At 48.3% G+C, this 22,524-nt stretch overlaps 1 protein-coding gene across 3 annotated transcripts in view; it reads right to left on the reverse strand.

The window, feature by feature from the left end:
- SYT17 (synaptotagmin 17) overlaps nucleotides 1-18,942 on the reverse strand; it is a 34,822-nt gene extending 15,880 nt beyond the window's left edge. Inside the window, exons 1-5 of one of the 3 annotated variants that reach the window (XM_033074223.1) lie at nucleotides 18,872-18,942; nucleotides 15,762-15,779; nucleotides 14,331-14,479; nucleotides 8,745-8,893; nucleotides 7,724-8,343 (exon numbers count right to left, since the gene is read on the reverse strand). In XM_033074223.1, coding sequence (XP_032930114.1) covers nucleotides 7,724-8,343; nucleotides 8,745-8,893; nucleotides 14,331-14,479; nucleotides 15,762-15,779; nucleotides 18,872-18,886 — 951 coding nt within the window. In that variant the 5' untranslated portion in view covers nucleotides 18,887-18,942. Of the gene's footprint in view, nucleotides 1-7,723; nucleotides 8,344-8,744; nucleotides 8,894-14,330; nucleotides 14,480-15,761; nucleotides 15,780-15,917; nucleotides 15,972-17,848; nucleotides 17,913-18,871 lie in introns of those variants that run through there. The other 2 variants (XM_033074222.2, XM_033074221.1) reach the window with 2 other exon arrangements.
- Between the last annotated feature and the right edge of the window lie 3,582 nt (nucleotides 18,943-22,524).

The following is a 22,524-nucleotide window of genomic DNA, read 5'->3' on the forward strand; positions in this document are numbered from 1 at the left end:
GGCACCTCTCTTCCATCAGCCTGGGCCAGCTCCCACAGCCCAGTGCTGTTCAATACAAGATGTTTCAGGTTCTTGCCATCAGAAACACTCCCCAACACAAGCCTGACCCAATGTGCACACAATGCTCACAACTCTGGCAAGGCCAAGCCATACCTGCATACACCCATGTGTGATGCTCTGTGGTTGCACAACCACAGGGATCTGAGAGTCTCACATCCAAGATGGTCTAAACAGCACCTAATTGATTTAAACTACCATCTTTCATTTGATTTTGCCCAAAAATGCTCCTCCCAGGCCTGTGGCTGGAGCAGCCTGCAGACACGTTTATCATCAAGAACAGTCAGTGATTTTTAATCCCATTACCAGGACAGGATGGAAGCATCACAGTGCCCACACCAGCACCCTCAACAGGAGCCACACGAGGCAACCCTCCACCCCAGCTCATTTTTTATAACACATAAACATTTTCAACAGACACAGTCCTGCTTCCACTTGCATTCACTGCTGCTCTGGTTCCATTCAGACTTAAATTCCTAGAAATCCAGGTGAATTTGGCCAGTGCAAATTAGGAAAGTGAGCAGTGATTTTATTACCTGCAGGGGAAAGACAAACAGCTCCAGCTGCAATACTGAACTTCTGGCAGAGCCAGGTGGCAGGCTGGCATGGGGCAGTGATGCAGGACCTTTCCAGTCACCTCAGGCTTAGAGTGCTGAAAATCTGCATTAAGATTGGGGATAATTACTTGTGGAGCTGTCCATTGATGGAATCTGCTGACCTTATCCAAGAACTGCAGGAAATAAAGTGCTTCCCTGGAGAGAAGAGCCATGGAGCTCAGCAAGGGAAGGCAGATCTCCACACTTCCAATTCATCTGCATTTATGATCCATTTACAAACAAAAGCCTGATGTTGTACACTGACAGGCTGGATCTGTAACACCCACTGAGGCACTGGCAGGAGGACCAAGTCCCATCACTCCAATCTCACCAGAGATTATGGAAGGAGCCACTGCAGTGTAACCATCACACTGCTGCCCAACCCACCCAGCCTTCCACAGGTAAAGCCAGGACCAAATTTTCTGTAGGACCTCACCTAACAGGGATTTGAGCAGGATTTCAAAAAGTCCTTTTGGCTATCTAGGCTTAAATTTGCATAAGAAGAGATATAAAATTCTATATTCTCTAAGTGTGATCCACCAAAGACAGCAGGCAGACTTTGAGTAGCTCTAATCAGTCTCAGATCAAGCCTGATCTCACAAACCTCAGCAGCACCTTCTGCCACCTCATGCTTTTCAAGAGTGCCCACATTTGTGTAAATTGTTTTGAGGAAGGAACGTGGAGCCCCTGCCTCAAAGGCCATGGCAGGATGCTCAGAGCAGCAGGGAAGAGCAGCCCCACTGCAGGCAGACACCAGCAGTACCAGGAGGTGTTTCCAGAAGGAAGCCCAGATTCCCAGACAGCTCACCTTCCTGACAAGTGACTCAGCCTTTTCAAGGCCCTGAATGCCAGCAGCCAGCTACCTCTGATGTTATAAATGCATTACTTGTAGCTTAGCCACGAGGAGCAGGGAAACACACTTCAAATGCTGCCCAGTGCCTTGGGGATGTCAAACACACAGGAAAATGAACCAGTGGCTGGCAGTCACCCAGGCTGGCACTGCCCCACTCCTGCACCAGCTTTTCCTGTGCCTCAGTCACCTGCTGTCATTAACAACCAAGCAAACAATTCTTGGGTGCCCCAAGAAGCAGGAGGGACGAGGTAGGAGGATTCAGCTCCCTGTGCTTTCCCCAAGGAGCTGATGTGACAGTCCGGTTCACCTCAGCTTGGAACCATTGTGAGCTGCCAGAAACAGCCCAGTGCCATCCTGTGGGGCACAGAGCATCACCCCTGTGTGCTGCCAGAGCCAGCCCAGCCCAGTGCCATCCTGTGGGGCACAGAGCATCACTCCTGGGTGCTGCCAGAAACAGTCCTGTGTCATCTTGTGGGGCACAATGCATCACCCTGTGTGCTGCCAGCCCAGCCCAGCCCAGCCCTGTGGGGCACAGACCATCACCCCTGTGTGCTGCCAGAACCAGCTCCATGCCATCCTGTGGGGCACAGAGCAGTCCAGCCCAGCCCTGTGCCATCCCGTGGGGCAGAGAGCATCACACTGTGTGCTGCCAGAGCCAGCCCAGTGCAATCCTGTGGGACCCAGAGCATCACCTTGTCCTGCCCCACGGGGGCTGCGCAGGGCTGAGCACAGCTCAGGGGGTGGCAGCCCATGCACAGGAGGTGCCATCAGCACGCTGCTCACTGCAGGGCAAGGAACTGCCTCAGTTTTACGTTTCCTAGGTCTCTCCCTAGGAGAGCACAGCGCTGTTGGTTTTGCCACGCTTTGCTCCCAGCACAGCAGCATCTCAGTGCCATTGTCATGCTGATGAGGAGCTGACTCGTGCCGAGATCCCAGATGACCCTGGAAAAGCAATTTCCTGTTTGATGAGATGCCGGAGTGACACCAAGTCCGGGATGTCTGAGGCTCTCCTGAAGCTCTGATTAACATTTCCCTCCCGGCTGTTTTGCACTGCCAGGTTGGATTTGCAGCCTTGGCTCGCCTGTGATCCAGAACCTTCTCCAGTTACTGCCTGCGCTGAACCCACAAGTTTTGAACCAGAATTTTTTCTGTTCCTTTCTGTCATCTCAAACACAAAGAGGCTCCCCCAAAGGAAGATGAGCTTTTAATTAATGCCATTCACACATCTTGTTTGGACCAGGCAATTCCTTCCTCACAACACCCCAGACTGTTCCTTGTGCATGGCTTCAACACCAGCAAATTTCTGCAGCTGAAACCCTTCCCAAGAGGAACCAGAGCTCATGACATCAGCACTGACATCCATGCATCGCTCCTAATGAAGTTTCAGATTGATTTTCCTCCTCAAGGTTATCTGTGTTGGTACCTCCAGGCACATCAGAAAACTGATGGTTTAGAATAGTTTGCTCTAACAGGTTTTCTACAGCACCCTATGACATAGCCATTGTTTTTGGAAGGTTGAGCTATTAAGGACCAGAACCTGAGAAAAAATATACTTACCAATGAACAGGAGCAGTGTTTCCTACATAACTGACACCAACTGGATGTGTGATGAAGAGAATCACAAAATCCCTTCTCAAGTCAAACTCTCTTTGCATCAGTTTGAAAGGCCATGACAAAACCTCCATTGTGCAAAAAGCTTTGGGAAGAAGATATTCTATGGAGAGGTCCTGCTCCTGGACCCCACCAGCCTTTCTTCTGGGTTCATCCTCCACAAAATACACCCCACAGCATCCCAGTTCTCTGCAGGAAGGGCAAGGGGTGAACAGCACTGAGGGGAAAGGATGAGGTGACCAAGAAGACAGATAAGGATAAAGAGAGAATAGTCAAGAAGAAAAATTTTTCAGTGCTGGGGCTTTGAAGTCTCAAAAAGGAATGAGGGAAAAAACCACTGAAATGGAACTGAGGAAAAACAAACATACAGAGTGGAAGAAAAGATAGTGGAACAACACAAGCCAAAATATGAAAACAAACCACAGGTTAAGAGCTAAAAGTGTTGTTTTCATGATGGACAAGCATTCATCACAGCATCCCATCACAGTTGTAACTCCAGTGACTGCAGGGTGGGGTATCCTGCCCTCTGCCAGGCTTTGCCCAGGGCATCTCCTCCACTGGCTCCAGGTAAACTTCAGGGTGATTTTAACATCCAGCTGATGAGCAAACACGGCCCCATGTACCCACCACATACCATCCTGACCATCAGAACTGACAGGTCATTCTAGTGCACTCATAGTATGAAGTTAAAGCAAGTCCAATATGCTCTCCCTCTGCTATAAAAATCCCTTAATTTGAGGGAAGAAGGAATTTAATGCTATTTTCCCACCACAACTAGGCAGGTTTTTTTTTCTTTTGCAGAACGATGTCCAAGCTCTCATTACTGCTGGTCTAAAACATTTATTCCTGCCCACTCAAATCTGCCAAAAGAGAAATGAATCATATGTCAATAAAACTTGGGGTCCTGAACATGTGCTTCAGAATTTGTTTTAGTGGAGAAATATGCGAATCTGAGCCCTGCTACAGCGTAGGCATGCCAACTTCATTCATGGTAATTAAGCAAAGCCACACACATTTCAGGGGATATTTAGGGAGTGCAGAGTGTTCCTATGGGGACTGGACTCGGGAGCCTTTCCATGAGCAGCTACCGCGCTTTAGAAAGGCATTAATTACCCTGCAAGAGAAAACCTCCCAGAACTAGCAAGGATAAAGGATTTGGCAATACCTGCACTGACATTTTCCACAAGGAATAAGGAATAAATCCTTCTGCTTAGCTGCTGGCTCTGATGATGCATCAGGCAGCAGCTCCCCTGTGCCTCCACTTTGGGCTCGATCCCCCCAAACACTGAATAAGTGATCCAAGCTCAAAGTGCCTGTGTGCAGGTACAGCCTCCTGCCTGGGCCCTGGCACTGAGCAGTCTGCAGCTCTGGTTCCTCAGGCTGAGGGGACAGCCTGCTGCTCAGCTGTGCTCGGGTTCTGCTGGCAGTGAGCAGGACAGTGCTGCACAGCCACCTCCTCACCCCCAGGAAAGTGCTCTGCTTGTCACAGCAGCTCCAGGAGCTGGGGATGAAGAAATTCCTCCAGCAATGAGGAGCTGTACACCCCATCCACAGACCTAAGGAGCTGACCTTGGTGCAGCTCCCAGAGGAGCCAACAAAGCTGCTGGGGAGAAGCTCCCTGTCCCTGCTGACCCTGCACACACCACGAGACTCCTGCCCTTCCCCACTTCTGCAGCTCAGGGTGCTGCACAGCCCTGCACTGAGGCAGTGTCCCAGCTCTGGGAGGAGGGAACCCAGTGTGATGGTGGGACAAGGACTCAGCACTGACTTCATCAGCACACTCTGGTCAGTGGCTTCCAGGTGGAGACAGCCAGTGCAGAACAGATATTCATCCTAGCTCATGTCATCTGGCCACTTTCTCTGCTCTTTCACAATGCCTGCTGTCCTCCCACTCCCACCAGTATGAAGAGAAAGCTTCTCCACAGCTCCTGCCATCTGGATTCACTTTCCTCCATCTCTCTCCAGCTCATGATGTTTCTGTCTATAAATTCCAGCTTAAAAAAAAAAACAAAATCACATATTTTGCGTCTTTCGTCTTCACATATCATGTCTATGACTGTCTGTGTTTCTCTCCCTCCTGTTACTGCTTTTCCAAGCACCTGCTTCAGCCCTCTCTTCTGTGGCTGTGGGAGTGCTGCCAGCTGCTGCTCCATGTCACAGCCCCGGGGCAGACAACCCAGACTGGCAAATTAACCCTCAGAACTGCACCCCAGCAGTCTGTGGTGCTCTCCAGGACGCAAGGACACCTCCTGCAAAATAAAATGCAACTGCACGTAGATTTTTATTTATCCCTGTCTATCACCATCTCTCAACACAAAGCATTCCTCAGCAGGCTCAGGTTCAATCCAACAAGAAACTGATAAAGGCTGTCTGTCCCTCAGCTAATCAAACAAAAAAGTGAGAAGTGTAAAAAAAAATTGTCAGCATGTCAAATCTATCATTCCACAGGCAGAAGATTCCAACTAGTATTAAAAAAACTCTCAAATTTCTAGCACAAACATCACTGTTATCAAAATACATTAAAATGTATTTTTTCAAAGCAATAAGCTTTATTGTTTTACTTCTCCCAGGATTTATCTTTATCCTTTCATCAATGAATTTAATCACCACTAGGATGAAACATGCCTTACTCAAGAACTTTAAAAATTTTATCATTAAGAAAATATGGGAAGATGATGGCAAACATCATCCCTGGATGTCCTGTACAAGCACTGTTGTTCCCTTTACAGTTGCAGTCTGCCAAATGAGGTAAAAAGAGCAAAAAGGTACAAAAGGACCACTTTACTGATCAAAGTGTGGAGGAATTTTTGCCTAAGTTTATCCATGTGATAGCAAGGGGATAAATGCAAAAGGCTTTTTAAGCCTGTGCATTCAAATGGAGTTTTGTCTTTCTCCTTCCTTTTATAAATATCAAAAATGTCAACTTCTGCATAAATAATTTATCTTGAATGCTGGTGAAGCAGACAGCACTGCTGAAAACAGCAGCAGCTTTCAATGAAACTTTGGAGAGGGGGAAAGGAAGAGCTGGCTCCAAGCTTGGCACATGAAGGCAGAGATGATCTTTTCTAATCAAGGTCTGTATTAGCTGTGGAATGAGTCCATGTTACTCAAAGAGATGCAAAATACAGAAAAGTATTTATCACACAAAATCAGGGAATGGGGGGAGAAGCAAAACTGCATGTGGGAATCACAGGAGGATAATGGGATGCAAAGACATGCCCTACAGAAACACATCAGGGACCCCATGATTTCGACAACTTCCAAATCTTTCCTTTCTTGTCTGAACATCATTCAAGCTAATCCCACAGCACTGCTGTTCTGTTACAGGAAATCCAGCTGGCTGTCCTGCAGCTCCCTGGAGCCCTGATCCTCCTCCCCACGATACAGAGCAGCAGGTCTGAGCAAGAGAGGAGAGTGCTCCCAGCCCTGTGCACACACAGAGGGGCAAACAGAGTCACAGCCCCAGCTGGCTGCACTTCCAAACACTCCTGGGGTATTTCCCTTCCAGAAGTGACTGATCAGAAATTCCCACTCCAAATCAGACTCAGAAGGTAAAACAGTGGTGAGGCCAATGATTCACTGCTCATTTCATCCAGTTTCTCTGGCTATGGCAGCCTTTTGTGAGCACCTAAAAATCAAAGAAAAAGTGAACCATCCAATAGGGTTTAATCCAGCAAAGACTCCTTGGAAATTGCAATATGTGAGCTGGAAAGAAATTGGGAGAGGCAAGCTTGTTACACCAACCTCATGTGATATTCCTGTCCCTAGTAAAACACATTTGAGATGCTGGTTACACTATGTTCTTCTCTTGGTTTTTCACAGGGTTCCGTGCCTCTAGCTATGTGGGTGATACCACTAATGGCAAATCTGGTAGGTAACACCATTCCTGGCTGCAAAGCTCAGATATTTCCACTGAACAGCCCTTCACCTGGCTGGCAAGGAGGTGCCCTTTCCTGAGAACAGAGGGGAAAGCACACAGACACTCTGCATCTCCTCTTCCCATCCCACAGGACGGCTGAAATCCCAAAATGCATGCAACATCCCACTTGCATCAGACAAATATTTATGGCAAATTTAGTTCCTTAAGGGATCTGATGAAAATAAATCTACCACTCCTGTGCAGATTGTTGCTTATGCATTGTATGCATTATGCCACAGGTCTGGGTAGATTTAATCTTCTAGATGTTTTATTGAATCAAATCCCTGCTGAACTGGCACCAGCTGCTCCCTTTTGGTCCCTAGAGCACAGCAATGACCTGGGTGGGACAGTGTCACAGCACTCCTGAGAATGCCTGCAGGTCACTGCAGTGACAATAAACACCTTCCCAAAGGTGCAGACTTCCAGAGCAGTCTTGAGTTGCTCTCATTTAAGCTGACCTAGGATCCTTACTCATGACTATAAAAGACAGCTCCTCTACCTCACACTGTTAGTTATAAACTCAGTCACAGGCCCACATAATCCCAACCCAGCAGATGCTGTGTTAACAAGATGACAATTACTAATTAGAAGCAGCATTACTTGCCAACAGGCAAAGGAACCACACATACACAAAAACCCCCAAAACAGCAAGAAAAACTGTGGCAATAATCTGATAAATTCTGTTACCTGAGAACTAGGCACAAGGGCTTTCCACCAGTGTCCACCTTTCACAAGGTCTACATCACTCAAGGGCATTGACACTTTGCCAATGACACAATGGCGTGAGAATTTGTCAAAATCCACTACAGTTAAAAGCAGAGTTCTTCTCTGGGCTTCTAAAAAGGGGATTTCAAATGTGTACCTCTCCTCAAACACTGGGTTCTGCGTTTTGCGCTTCACTCCGGTCTGCTTGGAGTTCTTCTGGTCAGGAAGGAGGCAGATCTTCACATAGGGGTTGGAGTGAGCCATGTCTTGCCTTGAACCATCATAAGAAATTGGAGGAGGCAGATCTTTGGCCTCAATGACTCGCACTATTAGGTAATTATGCAACAGATCATACTGTGTGCTAAAATGCAGCATGCCCAGCTGGTACTTGGACAAGATCTCCTCGTCTGTCAAGGAGTCCATGTCATCACTATTTGAGTCAAGAGAGTACAGCCTTGGTTCAAATTTTCTAAAATAGTCATCAGGGGTGTAGGTTTTTCGCAGGATAGTTGGCTGAACTATTTCTTTCTTTGCTCCTATTATTCCAAACTCGATGGGTTTGATGTCAATTAGTGGGGAACTTGGCCTCCTCGACTCCAGACCTGAATGAGAGACACACACAAATACGATTGTTAGAAAATGCACTACAGGAGCTGCTTCTTTGGGTACAGCTATTGTGTGTCTGTGCAATGCCAGCACAGCTCCACAGTGGGGCTTTTCCCCCTTGCACTGCCAACAATTAACAGCACCCTCAGCTGCTGAAGCACGAGCTTGCCTGTGCTTTTCCCTCCCTGTCCACTTGCACGTGCAATCACCACGCTCATGCTCCAGCAAGAAAAACAGGGCTGGCCCCTTCCACTGCGCTCCTGCAAAACAGGATGAGATTGTAATCAATGTGCCTTCAACCTGACTTGGTTCCCTGTCTAAAAGATGAAAGAGCAAGCGCTAGAGTTTGATTTTCTCCCCCACAAGAATCACATTAATGTTGGAAGGACGGCCTTACTTGAGATGCGGCGCGTGAGGCTGTAAGTGGACCGTGATGTATCGGAGGACGAGCGCCTTCTGTCAGGGGAAACATCCTGCAGAGTGGGAGGCAGCTCGCTGATTGCATTATCAGAGTCTCCATCTTTGTCCTCATTCTGGCTGCTTATCCTGTTATAATGAGAGACCTTTGGGTGATTCAGCCCAGTACAAGGAGTAGGTACAGAATAACAGCGTGTTCTGGCACTCTGGGGTTAATCTTGGTGCTCGTCCCTCAATGCTCTGGGCATCTCCTGTCTATCTGGCAAGCAAAAGGCTGAGCAACTGGCTTCAGATCTATGCAAAAAACAGGTTCTTCACCTTTCTGCCTGTCTTTCAAACAGAGTTTTATCAGTATTAGAGCATGACACAGGCACATAGAACTCAGATGTTAATCAGAAATATTATATTTCTCTCTAAGGAAAAAAACCAAACCAAAACCCCTCAAACCTCGAGCAGTAGCTTCCTGCTGTAATTCACAGCTACACTTTGGAAGCACAGACTTCACTAAGAATGAATGAGCACAGAAAATCACCATGCTCAGATACTCCAACCTACCACACGCCTCCTGGTACACAAAATATTGCAGGTTTGCCAGTAAAGTTTCAAAACTTGATCTTACAGACATAATTCATTATTTTCTATTTATTAGCATGCCTTTTTAAATATTTGGCTGCTTTTTATTCACTTCTACAAACCAGATGTGATTCTCAGCAGACACTTTTACTGCCCAGGGATCTTGGTGGGAGCAGGGAAGTTGGTGATGCCTGGAAAGGCTGACCTGGAACAGAGACTAGCCAGAGCAAAAGGAACAAAACAGGAATTTATTGAAAGGATGCACTTTGGGCAGTGCAACAGCCTGGCCAGGGCTGCACCCAAATCAAATCCAATGTGGATCCTGGTCACGAGTTTTCACACTTTTATAAGTTTTGGTTCATTTACATTTTGGGGTCAATTGTCCAACCACAGCCCCAGGCTATGAAGTACCAGCCCCTGCCTTGCCCCCTTCCCTGTTGTTTCTGCTTTTTGGGTACCAGGTGTCCCTGGTTCTCCAGCTGGGAAGGGATTGTTTTGTCTGAGCACCCTGTGGAGAGAACTTACCCAACATGAAGTTTCAGAGTTACACACCAAGCAGCAGAGAATATGAAAACTAAAAAGGCTAAAACCCAAGGCATCATTTCCCCCCTAGGGCAGGATCTAAATGACAAAGCAAGTTTTGTAGCATCTTTGAGAAGACTCCATAGAAGGCTGGCATCACAGAGAAGTCTACATGTAACTCCCCTTTTGTTTGTTTAAATGTGTATACGTACACACAAGTTGTTTTTATATAAAACAACATTCTGGCTAAAAACCCCAACATGTCACAGCTGCAGTGGCTCCTGAAGGAAGCGAGGATCTCCCAGGTTTGACTGGGAGAAGGGCAGGAGCAGGCAGTAACAACTGCAGGAGGTGAAGTCTGCAGCTGTGTGCTCAGAGGGGAGTGCTGCTGATGGAAACGGAATCTCACAATGGGTGCATGACGTGTGGAGCATCCTGCAAAGCAGCCAGGCCACCCGACAGAAAATAGCAGCAGATCACAAGGAAAGCACCAGCACAAAACGAGCAAACCACAGGGGAATTCTGTGTGAATTTTGTTCCAAGCCACCCTTTCTGTGTGCACAACTCAGCTGGGTATAAATTAAATATATTGAATCATTTCCATTAGTAACCAATGACTGGAGCAGAGCAATTGATATATTCTGCAAAAAGCAGTAAACTTGCAGAAAAACCCAACAAGCATTTAAAAAAACAAACAAACCCCCAAAACCAACTGGAAATTCTTATTCAAGCCCACAAAATTCACAGCAGGATCTATGCAAATTTCACCAAGTCAGACTCACACAACTCATCCACACACACACAAAAATTCTGTTAATAATCAAAACCAAACCCTCTGCTGAAAGAGGCGTACAATATTTGCACAGCTCTGCAGCCCATTAAAGGCAGTCCAAACTATACAGTTTGATATATAATCACTATTGGAACACAAATAGCTTTTTCATGCCTAAATGCAGGTCCACACAATCACAGGTGGCATTTGGATATGCTTGTGTTTGAGAAGCAAATGCACAGAACAAGGCAGGGTGAAAAGGGAATCAGGAAGAGAGGCATTAAGGATGTTCTACAATGGGTAAACGTAATAGTGAGTTAATAACATACAGATGACCTTTAGTAAGGAAATTGCTACTGAGCCACAATAATTTTTCCTCAAATAAACTTTGGCTCTGGTTAAAGCAGCTCTGTTTCTGTTTAATCCAAACCTTTGGAAAGAGGAGTCGTGTCCTGATTTCAATTCAGTCCCACAGTGTGCACTGTTTATCTTTGGGGTTTGTGTAGAATATTCCATAACAAGCAGCTCAAACATCTACCCTCATTCTCAGGCCCTTTCTGCAAGGACCAGCATGCAAGTGCTCTTCATGAAATAACAAGAAGTTACCATGCACTCAGGTCAATGCAACTGGAAACATTGCAGGAAGGTTTGTTGTTTTTTCCTAAGCTGCCACTGCAAAAAAATGAGAGAATTTGAGCAAAATCTGTATTCTCCCACAAGGAAGGGCTTAAACTTGGAGCTTTATCATCCACTCTTGAATTTCCAGGACAATAAGGTGTCTCAGAGCTGACAAAGGGAAAACCTAGGGCCAAAATATAAAGGATGGGTCATTAGCCACAGGCATTTAGATGTTTGCTCGTTCACCAATGTGGATCATAAAAACAGTTTTCCCCTGGGGGTTGGGTAGGAAGGTGAGGAAGGCACAAAATGCATTCTGCATTACACCACTGTCTCAGGCCCATGAAGAATAGGCAAGATGGAAAGATCTCAGCTGAAAACGTAGATCTATTTTTAAGACCCTTTCAGGTTGCAATCAGGGAATACAATAAATTGATTTGTTCCCACATTCAATGCATGCATCTAAATGCAAAATAAGGTGACGTCAAACCTGTTTTTCACTGTAGGGGTTTCCACTAGATACAAATGCCTTGTCTTCAAAAATAGGAGAGAGAAAAAAAAAAGAAGAAGAAAGGGGTTCATCTGGCATACACAGATCTCTGAGTACTTAAAAACATTAAAAACCTTATTCTAAGAACAAGTCCAAACTCTTGCTCTGCTGACTCATCTAACTCCAGAGATCATTCCCTACATTCAAAAATGCATATGGAGATATAAGAACATAAGGTCAACACAGTAAAAACAGAATTCTTTGGTTTCTGAATTCTGAGTCAACATGGGATCATTTCCACCTTAAACATGCACACAAAAAGCTTGGGTGTCCTGTGTGTCAGCAAACAAAATATACCAAATCTGGCTCCTGCTTTTAACTTTCTTTTCATCTTCTAGACCCTTGTTCCTCCACAGCCTCATTTTCTCTCCCTCTCCTCTCAGTCACACCCCCTTGGGTCCTCTACTCCTCTCCCTATCTCCTCTGTTCTCTTTGTCCTCCCCACTGAAGTCATTTCTGTGCCCTCTCACCACTTTGCAGCAAAATCACCCTGGAAGCACAAAGCATTTTCACATTGCCTGGCACCACTCTGAGTCCATGCCAGTTCAAGAGGAGCCCACAGCATTTTCCAGCAAGCAAATCCTCATCTCCAACTCATACATCAATGTGTGTCAACAGGCATCCTTAGAGATCCCAGGTGTCACAGGAGGTGGGGACTTCAGTGACCCTAAGGCAGAGCAGAGTCCAGGTCTCCTGGCAAAGCAAAGCTACTTCTTTCCTGTGTCCTCCTCTTTGTGCCTGCTGCCCCTCCCAGGCTTTATCTCTGAGAACTCACCTTCTCTCAGAGCTGAGCAGGGAGACCCCAGCTGCACCAAACCAGCCAGAGCTGGATGGAAAGATGGATAAATAGCCTGGGCTGGGGTCACAGAGACCCTTCCCAGGGCTGTGAGCATCTGCAGGTGAAACATAAAGGGCAACAGGGTTGAAGAACTGGGTTGGTTTTTACCAGAGAGTGTTACCCTCCGCTTATGGCCATTCCAAAAAGTTATTGTAGGGGCTTTCAAATTGAGCAGGACTGGGGGAAACAGTACAGGCTGGAGAGAGCATTTTATGAGTCCAAAGGTCTCCATGCTCTCTGCCCATGGCAAAGTCCACCTCATCTGCAAGGCCACCATACATCTGGGATTTGAGATAATAAGAACAGGGCTGCAGCACTCACATCACCCCTTTAGCCAGACAGAAGAATCCAAAAGTCAAAAACTACACCCTGGTACAATCACTCCACACCCCAAAACACACCACTGCTCAGCACACCAGGTAAGCTCTGAATCAGCCTCTCACAAGCCCAGCTCCTTGTTCCCAGGATGTAATTGCTCCTGCACCAATCCTTCCATGTCCAATACTGCAGCCTCATCACTGTGCTCTCCTGTGCGTGATGCTTTCCTATTTAGCATTGATTTTGTTTCCATTCCCCGTTAATTGCAGGTGAATCAGTTTCTGAGCATATATCAGACTCTTAAATATGCTGCTCCACATTTAAAAACCACTCTAACACATCTTGAACAGCTCTATTTTTATTGCTTCAGTATTCATTACCATCCTGTCCTACCTGAATTCAAAAGAGTACATGGACGAGACTGTGGTTTAAATATGAGAAAATTTATTTCATGCAGCACAAAGCCATGAACCTTCCAGAGCTGACACAGAATAGCAGCACATAGTCACAGGAGTAGATAAAGTGACCTGAGTGCCTCAGTGCCCAGGTACCAAAGTCTGAGCTCCATATGATGAACTGAACATGCCTCTCCTGTGCCACACGTTCTGGACACACTGAACCATGTCCATCAAATGGTCTGCTCCACAAAGCCAGCCCAGCTGACAAGGTAGGCACTGAAACACCAGGGAGCTCTGCTCCCTCCTTGGTTTCACTGTTGCCTCCACAGGGTCACCTCTGTGCTGCAGATTCCTGACTGAGGGGGAGTTAAAGAGGGAAGGCTTCAATGACTTCCTTTGTAGTGGATTTGCAAACATACTAATCAAAGCTGCAGATAAGACCTTGTGCTGTGGTTCTTTCATGATTTGAGAAGAAATTCTGAAGAGTACTATGGTGATGCAGGAGATCAAGTTCTGCTAAATGAAATTTTAAATGAATTTCCCCTTCAGAGCACGTAGGAGCTATGCCTTTCATCTGCCTATATGATAACCACCTTCACGCTAGGATAAGTATTTCAAAACAACCTCATCAGCATTTCAGCCAAACTGAAGTGCTCCAAAGGGCTGGTCCATTTGAAGAGGAAATAGGACTGAAGATGAAAGGCATCTTTAGAGAAGGGGGCACAGCTAAACCAGTTGCCAGCTTACAAAACAACTTCTGTCTTACCCATCAGAAAAGGTTTTTACAAAGACTATCCTTGCTATTTGAGTTAACAGAGCTGCCCTTTTTCACCATGCCAGGAGTAGCCTGCCTTCCCACCCTCAGCAATGCTCTCTAAGTGGCATCCTCTGAAAGTCCCATTGCAATTCACACCAGTACTCTCATCTCAGCTGAGCACTCCTTGGTTAAAGCTAGGAAACTGTGCATCCAAACTTACAGCCAGGCTGGAGTTTGAGCAGGAAAAGGTCCCAGGATTTCAACTTCATCTTCATTTGTTTGACAACAGCTACAGTCAAAACACTTCTGACAACAATTTCTGCAAGTCCACCGGCACAGCAAGAGATCCGAGATTCGAGCAAGCAGACCCTGGAGCCATTGCAAACCAAAGTACAAGATTACAACCCATCAATAGCTATTGAGAAAAAACACTCAGCTGTATTTGTGTTTGTGTTTCTGCAACAGAACATTAAGAACTATATTTATTTCATCTATACCAACAGACAAGTGTTATGCAGTTACCAGTCCAACCCCACTGATGCCATAACAAGGCAGGAAAATAAGCATTCTCTGCAGGTATTTCCCCTTCTAGTAGCAATGTATTATTATGTAGGTTGGCAAGAGGGTGATTTGCAAAACACTATGGCACAACAATATGCTGGAGTGGAAACATGCATATTCCTCCACACACATCAACAATCTAATAGATCAGCAAACATACAGCAGAAGGAATTAAAAACAGAAGGTAAGTGAAAGCTTCAATTTAATCCAGCAAAGATCTCTTTAATTAACACAGCTATGTGAACACACTTCATCCCTGCAGATGTACCAGTAGTATTTGTACCATCCATACATGTGGAGCATTAGAGCCCAACAAACTCACCACTGAAATGGATTAGCCACTACCCTCATGCTTCTGCTCTGCTACCATGATTAATTTAATGAAGAACCTTCAATTATATTTTTTAGAAGAATAGTTGACCCAGAAAAGCCTTCCATTTCTTAGGCTTCCATGGTGGCTCTGGCAGCACTTGTACCAGTGCTGTGCCAGCTCCCCATGGGAGCAGCAGCTCCCTGTGCCCCATTTCCATGGCATCCCCACAGCCTTCCCACCACTTCAGAGCTGCTTTGAGAGGGGCAGAGGGCCAAACCTCAGCTCATTTCCCACCCACACCAGCCCCAACTTCTGTCCTTCATGGGAGGGCTCATGAAGAGCTCAAGGGCACAGTGGGAGACACAGAGCTCCGAGGGCACAGCACCTGCACCCAGGGCCACACTGCCTTACAACCGTATGTGACTTTGAAATGCTACTGAGAAAATGAAGAAATGAAGTGCATGAGAAATTCTCCATAGTTAATTCCCCAAAATACTTGAGACATTTGCAGTATTCATGAGTGTGGACCATGTGGAGGGGTTTACTCAGAGGAACCTGATCTGCAGAGAAGATAAGAACATGGCTTTTTGCTGCAGTAAAACACCCATTTTTTTTCCATAAACAAAATCTGGGCACTGCAAACCAAAAAATTACCAGCCCAAAATGCAGCACATTACTTATATCTAGGACATCAGTAAAGAGTCAGAAAACACGAGACAATCCCCTCAGGATGGAGCAAGGAGACAGAGCAGGGAGTGAATCATCAGATTAACTCACCTCATTTATTGGTTCCAACTGTCCTTTTAGACATTCAGGATGAAGCAAAGGGGAACAAAATGAAAAAGACAAAAACAAGTTAGCACTGCTCAAACAACTTTAGATTTTCTGCCATGACATGCCCCAGCCTGGGATGTTTGAATTTCTGGCAAGTACCTTGTAGATGCTGGAGGAAGGAGAGGTCTGACCAGGCATCAGCTTTTGCCATTTCCAATCCTTCCCTCCAAAACTCCTTCTACTCCTCCTTTCCCACAAGCAGAACTCCCAAACCCATTCTGAAGCATGAAAATCCTGTTCATTGTTCCTTGCTAATGGGTATCACATGCAACCACTTATTTTGTTTTCTTTAGTAACCTGCCTCTAATTGCAGCAACTACTTGCTGCTGACAGTAAACCATATCAAAATTTTTCATTTTCTCCACATTCAGCTCATATCAACACAGTTCCAATGCCAACTCATTCAAGCAACATTTGTAGGAAAGGGTACAGACTGAACATTCTCCATTGCACACACATCTCTGGGCACCTTCAGCCTCATCCTCAGATGTGACTCGAAGAGCCACAAAAGATAGAAGTTAAAGCCTTGAGTCCCACACTCCCATTCAAAAATCTGCACTGCAGCCACCTCCCCCAAGCCACAGAGAAAATCTACAGCAAAGGAAGAAGGCATCACAAACCAGCTTTTTATTCACAAAGCCACCCTTGGAACATTATACATATATATATAATGGACCCATTTCCTTTGGAGACTCACTAGAACTTCTGATACCTGCTGAAATGTCTTACCTATTGCATACCCTTGATAATGTCTAAAAGTTTCCTGTTTGTTCTGGCTCTCTTTGTATATGAGAGATCTCTAAAAAAAAAAAAACCCAAACCAATACAAAACTACAGAACAAAACAATACAAAACCCTACAAAAAAACTCCATCCTACTTGTCCAAATGTAGAATTTGGTTCTAGCTTTATGTTCATGACATGACACCAGCAACCTTTTCTAAAGAAGCTGGGATGCAGAAGTTGCCTTTAGTTCCAAGAACTCTCCCATGGACCACGTTTTGGTGCAAGCCTTTCTTTTAAACTTCTTGGAAGCCAGTGCTTGTCAAAAAAGCCATCACTTGGTAGGAGCAGTTAAAAAACTAGAAGAGCTGCGGTGCAATGAGACAAGACAGTGATTACAGATACCCATGGGCCAGCTGTTTAAGAAAATGCTAAATGGTTAAAAGGGCTTTATCATTCCTCATTAATACAAAGTTGCAGCCAAAGCTATAGTGGTTTAGCAGAGCTGCAAGGAGGATATTTAAATTGCTCTAAAACAAAGCGGCTGGATCGGTGCCACACGATCGAAGGCTGGAACACATGCCATGCAAAGAGAGGGATTTTCCAAAGCCTACAGGGACACACGGCAGGCTCCCATCGAACCCTCCTGGTCACCATCAGTCACTCACAGCCGTGTGAAGCCACCCCCGTGTGCCACCAGCCCCGAGGGCACACAGCCACCCCCAGTGACACAGCGAGCCTGTGACCACCACAAACGGATCAGAGCGGAGTGTTAGTGCTGAAGAGGTAAACAAGTCAACAGCACCATTTAGGGCTGAAACGCAGGGGCCCATGAAAGGAAAGCAAACACGAGCACCTGTCCACCCCGCTCGCTGCCAGGGGAAGGGCAGGGTTTGGGGAAGGGCAGGGTTTGGGGAAGGGCAGGGTTTGGGGAGGGCTGCACAGCCGGGGATCCCCGGGAGCACAGCGGCTGCGACGTGCTCGGCACCCCCTGGGGAAGGGCTCAGCCTGCAGGGTCAGCGAGGCACCAGCCGGCTCTGCCACGTCATCCCGAGCAGGGAACGAGGCAGATGGGAGCCTCCAGCCGCCAGTGAACCCTCCTCAAGGGCGAGGCTGGGGGCAGGGCTCCATGGCCACAGCCTGCTGCAGGGAGCCTGGGGGGGTGACCTGCTCCGAGTTAGCACAAACGCCAATCCCAGCCAGGTCCTCAGAGCAGCCACAACAAACCACCGTGTCAGTACCCCCGGGGATGCTGCAACAGGGTGGGGTCCTCACTGGTCACAGACCGCGTTTTGCCCCCGCACTTACACTCCAGGAAAGGCTCACAAGCTCCATCGGCAGCGGACACCGTAGCCTGGGGACAGCGCGGTCCCTTCAGCCACACATCCCCCGCCATCCCACCATGGCTGAGACGCCGGGCTGGGGATAACGGGGTGCTGATCTCCTGCTCCGCACCCGGGTACCCCCACCTTGTACCCACGGGCCCCGACGGCTGCTGCTGAGGGCCGGGGCTGCCGGGAGCCCCGAGCCCCCCAGGACACCTCGGGCGGGCTCCACCCGCGGCTGCTCCAGCCCGGCTCCCGGGCAGCTCCCGCAGCATCCCCGCTCCCATCGCCGGGCCCGGCTCAGCCCCGAGCGGGAGGGGACGGCGGGGGCAGGCAGGGGTACACGGCCCCGCGGGACGGGGGACACGGGTGGCGTGGCTATCGGGGTCTGTACCAGAGCCCGCCCGGCTGGAGATGCCTCCCCCGCTCGGGTTCATCGCGAACTGGGCGGCTGCGCTCGGGGCAATGCCTGGGAAGGGCGGCTCGGGGGTCGCTCAGGGTCTGAACCAGCCCGACAGAAATTGAGCCCCACAGCGCTGGGGGAGCCCCATCCATCACAGCGCAGCTCGGGGCGCCAGTGCCCCCCACCCGCCGGAGCGTGCCCAGGCTGGGGCGGCCCATCGCATCTCAGCCCGCGGGCTTCAGCATCCTCCTCCCTCCAAGAAGTCCTTGTGCGGGATCGGGACGGGCTTCCACGTCCCCGGGGCTATCCCGCTTCCCCCAGTAAAGAGAGGCCCGAGGGCTGCTCGCCAACCCCGCGGGGATGCTCTCCTGCCCCAGTGTCTCGCTAGCAACAGCTGCTGGCCCCGCTCCTGCCCCGGCCCCGCCTGGCCCCTCGCCGGGGGCTGCTGTCGCCTCCGGGAACTCCTCCCCAGAAGTTAACCCGAAAGTTGCGCACCCGCCCCCGGCACGGAGCACGGGGGGCCCCGGCTCGGCACCGCACCCGTCCCGCAGACACCCGGAGACCCCCCCCCATCCCGCGGGGATCGCCCCGGCCCGCACGCACCTGGATGTACGCCATGGCTCCGCGGGGCTCCGCGGGCACCTCCCGCCCGCGGCCCCACCCGCGCCCGCCGCAGCGCGGCACCGCCCCGGGCGGGGGGACGGGGGCGGCCCGCGGGCAGCGCCGGCTCCGCGCCCGCGCAGGCAGCGGTACCGACAGCGGTACCGACAGCGGCAACCGGCACCGGCGGGTCCCGCCGCCCCCGCGGGCGATGGGGCGGGCGGCGGGCGCGGGGCCGGCGCTCCGAGCGGGCGGGCAGCTCCCGCCCGGCCCGGCCCTGCCCGCGGAGCCTCCGCGGGCCCGCAACAGGTCCGCCCGAGCGCGGGCGAACACTGACCTCCAGAGGGCCCGGCGCGGAAATTCAGGGCTGCGAACCCCTCCTGGCCCTCGGGACACGGCGCGGGAGCTGCCGCTGGAGGCGAGGGACGGCTGGGCAGGTGCGAGCGGTGCCGTGGGCTGATAAAGCGATTTCACAGCAGCGCTTTCCCGCGAAGAGTTCGCTGGATGAGAAGGCACACCTGAGTTTGGAGACAGATGCGGTTGTTTTGTGAGCTTGAATGAACAGAGTCAAAACGTACAAACTCACACCTTCCCCAGCTGAGACGAGCTGGAGCTTGTAGCCCACGGACCACAGTGAGCATCCTGTCCCTGGGCTGGTGTGCTCCGTCCAGCCAGAGGCTGGGTGGGAGGGAACGTGGTCCAGCAATGGGCAAATCCCACCACGCGGGTGGTTGGAACTGGAGAACACAAGTAGTAAAACACTCCTGAGGTCAAATTCTTGAAAGGGAAAGCACAGGAAAAGTGGAGCTCTGGATCACTACCTTGATGCCACATCAATTGGAGGCTTCTGCCCTCGGTTTTGGAGGAAGCTTTCAGGCTGCACTTCTGGCACCTTCCTGGTACATTGATTCACACTAAACCCTGGATAGAGGCAGCGGGGCAGCAGCTCTCAGCTCAGCTGAGCTGGACGGTCAGGGCAGCTCCCTGACTCACAACAGCTCTGACTCACCACATTCCAGCTTCCTGGGGTGAGTGGTGAAAACATCTGCTCTGGAGAAGGGGACACTGCAGCTTCAGATATTGGCCAGCCTAAGAACACTGGTGACTGCTGCTCCCTGTGGTAAGGAGGGAGCATCTGGGCCAGGATGTCTTTGGAAAGCTCTTGCATTACTGATCTCGTTTAATGGCCCATTTAAGTTCTCATTGAATTCAATGAAAAACTGCCTCGATTTCCGTGGGAAGGGCCATACTCTGAATTTTTAAAAGAATGAACTCTCTTTTTCCCCAGGGAAAGCAGCTACTGCTTTAGAAGAATAATTATCACAGTGGAGATAAGCAAGAAAAAGCCTGTAGTGCTTACTTGTTTCAGGCATTTTTGAGCATGTGATTAAGTGGTGGTACAAGTTATTTGTTAATTTTTGTTCTGCAATTCTTTTTAATTACACTTATTTCCAAGTGCCAGTGTTTAAAATGTCAGCCTTTACTTTGAATATTGCTTTTTTCACCACCACCTTGATGCAGCTTGCAATAACCAAATGCATGGATTTTTTTTTTTTCATATTGCAACATAATGAGGAGAGAGGCTTAAGCTTTCAGACAGATTTTTTTTGACTCCTTAAAGGCAGAATGCTGTGAGTCACAAAACTGTGGCAGGCACTACACAAACATTATGTGCGTGTTTGTACTCATTCCTTTAAAAACTTTTATGGAAAAGAAAGATCAAATGCTGCATCAATTCACAGTGACTTTTTTGGCTGACACACATGTAAATTATGAGCCAAAAAAGAACAGAAAAAGAAGTTTATATGGGGAGCTGCCAATACTATTGATTTTTACATGAAAGGAATGCCCTCTTTCCCCTTTCACACACTTTGGTAGCAGCTTGTAGCACAAAGACATAAGGTACAATGTGCTCCCTTGCACACTCATACATATACATGCACTGAAGTGCTTTTGACATCATGGCATGAAGGCTTTTAGATGATTTTCTCCCAGCACACAGATTCACTAAGCAAACACAGCTCTAACCCAAGGAATATGACAAGGATTCAAAACAGTAGACAGGTGGTTATTGTAAAATCTAATTTCAAATCTGCATATGGCTGATGCTCTGATTAAGCTCTGCTTCTACAGCACTCAGAATAAACAGATCCATTTGACATGATGACAACATAACCTTTGGATGTCCTTTGCTGTGCACGCTCTGTGTATGATAAGACACATTCCATACTTCCCACATGTAATGGCTGTGATGCAGATGGCGAGGCTTGCAAATGCCGGATTTTTAAGCAGAAAACTGGGAAATGAATACTGCTTTTGCAGAATGTGATTTTATGGCAGATTTCTATTCTTACTAATACACACTGGGAATAACATCAGCTACATCCAAAGCATGCACTCAAGTCATTACAACCAGCCCAGCAAGTAGCAAAATCTACCTCCAGCACAGCAAATCAGTTCAGCTGCTGAAAACCAAACCAGGCACACTGGTATTCAAAATGCCATGCCATGCTCAAACTACCCAAAGACTTTCAGCCTCTTTGTGCCTTGAAGTTAAGAGAAAAGAGCATCACTCTGAAAAAAAGTAAGAAAGCAAAGGAAGGCAATCTGATACTATTGCAGAGCATTTTCATTTGAATCCTACTAAAGCAGTTTACAGTGCTTTCTGCTGCAAGGGGGAAGCAAGAAGAACAGAGGCTGTACAAGGTAACATGAGGTGTCTTCCTCTGCTGTTCTTTTGCCAAATACTTATTATCAACACTTGAGGCTGCTGGAATTGACAGCTACCACTCTGCCTAAAAATAAGCTTCTTATCTCCAGATGTTTTATAAATGGCAAGCCGCTGTAGCTGGTGCTTCCCCACTGCTGTTGGCAGCTGCTAAAGGTCCAGCTTCTCTTGTCATTACAGAATTGACTTCAATTCCTTCCAGCAGCATCCCTCTAATAAAGGTATCTGCAATTAACTCTCCAGAACCGTCTCCAGCAACTTTTTTCTCTTTACAGGCTTCATGAAAATGCAGTTTCTTTCCCTGTGTGATTTTCAGGCTTTTTTCTGCCTTAGGTTTATACCCTGAAGAGGCAAGTCCAGGAGGTTTATTCTGGGCAACCAGGAGCAGAACTGTTTTCTACAGTGTACCCAGGAGGACCCCCCTCCCAGCCTTTCAGCAGGAAGGATTAGCTTTGACTTTGCCATAGGGATCTGTATTTATTCTATTCTGACTCAGTGGCAGGGGTAGTGTCAAGGAATGCCTGAAGTGAGCTGAGCTGGCTCTGCTTCCAGCTGATGGCAAAGCTGCAAGCTCAACCCTGCCGGCTGCCTCCCAGGCTCACGTGCTGCTCCCTTCAATCCTTCCTCCCAAATTCCCACGGGCATCATGCCCAGACAGCTCAGTTTGGAGTAGTGAAAGGTTACCCCCCTCTTCTGCATCATTCCTGGTGTACTTCAGGGATCACCAGCAAGAAGCCTGGGCTCCAGCAGCTCTACCTGGGGCTCTGGTCCCTTGAGGCATGAGAGAGTCACAGCAACTGATCTTGTGCCAGTGATGATGCAGTTTCCAGCAGGAACTGGGCTGACATCAGTGTGACAGACACAGATTCCAGCTAGTGACAAAAAGGGAAGGTGCTAGAACCCATTTCCATGACTCACCCAGCCTTTG

Source organism: Catharus ustulatus, chromosome 16, assembly GCF_009819885.2.
Source record: "Catharus ustulatus isolate bCatUst1 chromosome 16, bCatUst1.pri.v2, whole genome shotgun sequence".
In the NCBI taxonomy this organism is placed as follows: domain Eukaryota; kingdom Metazoa; phylum Chordata; class Aves; order Passeriformes; family Turdidae; genus Catharus; species Catharus ustulatus.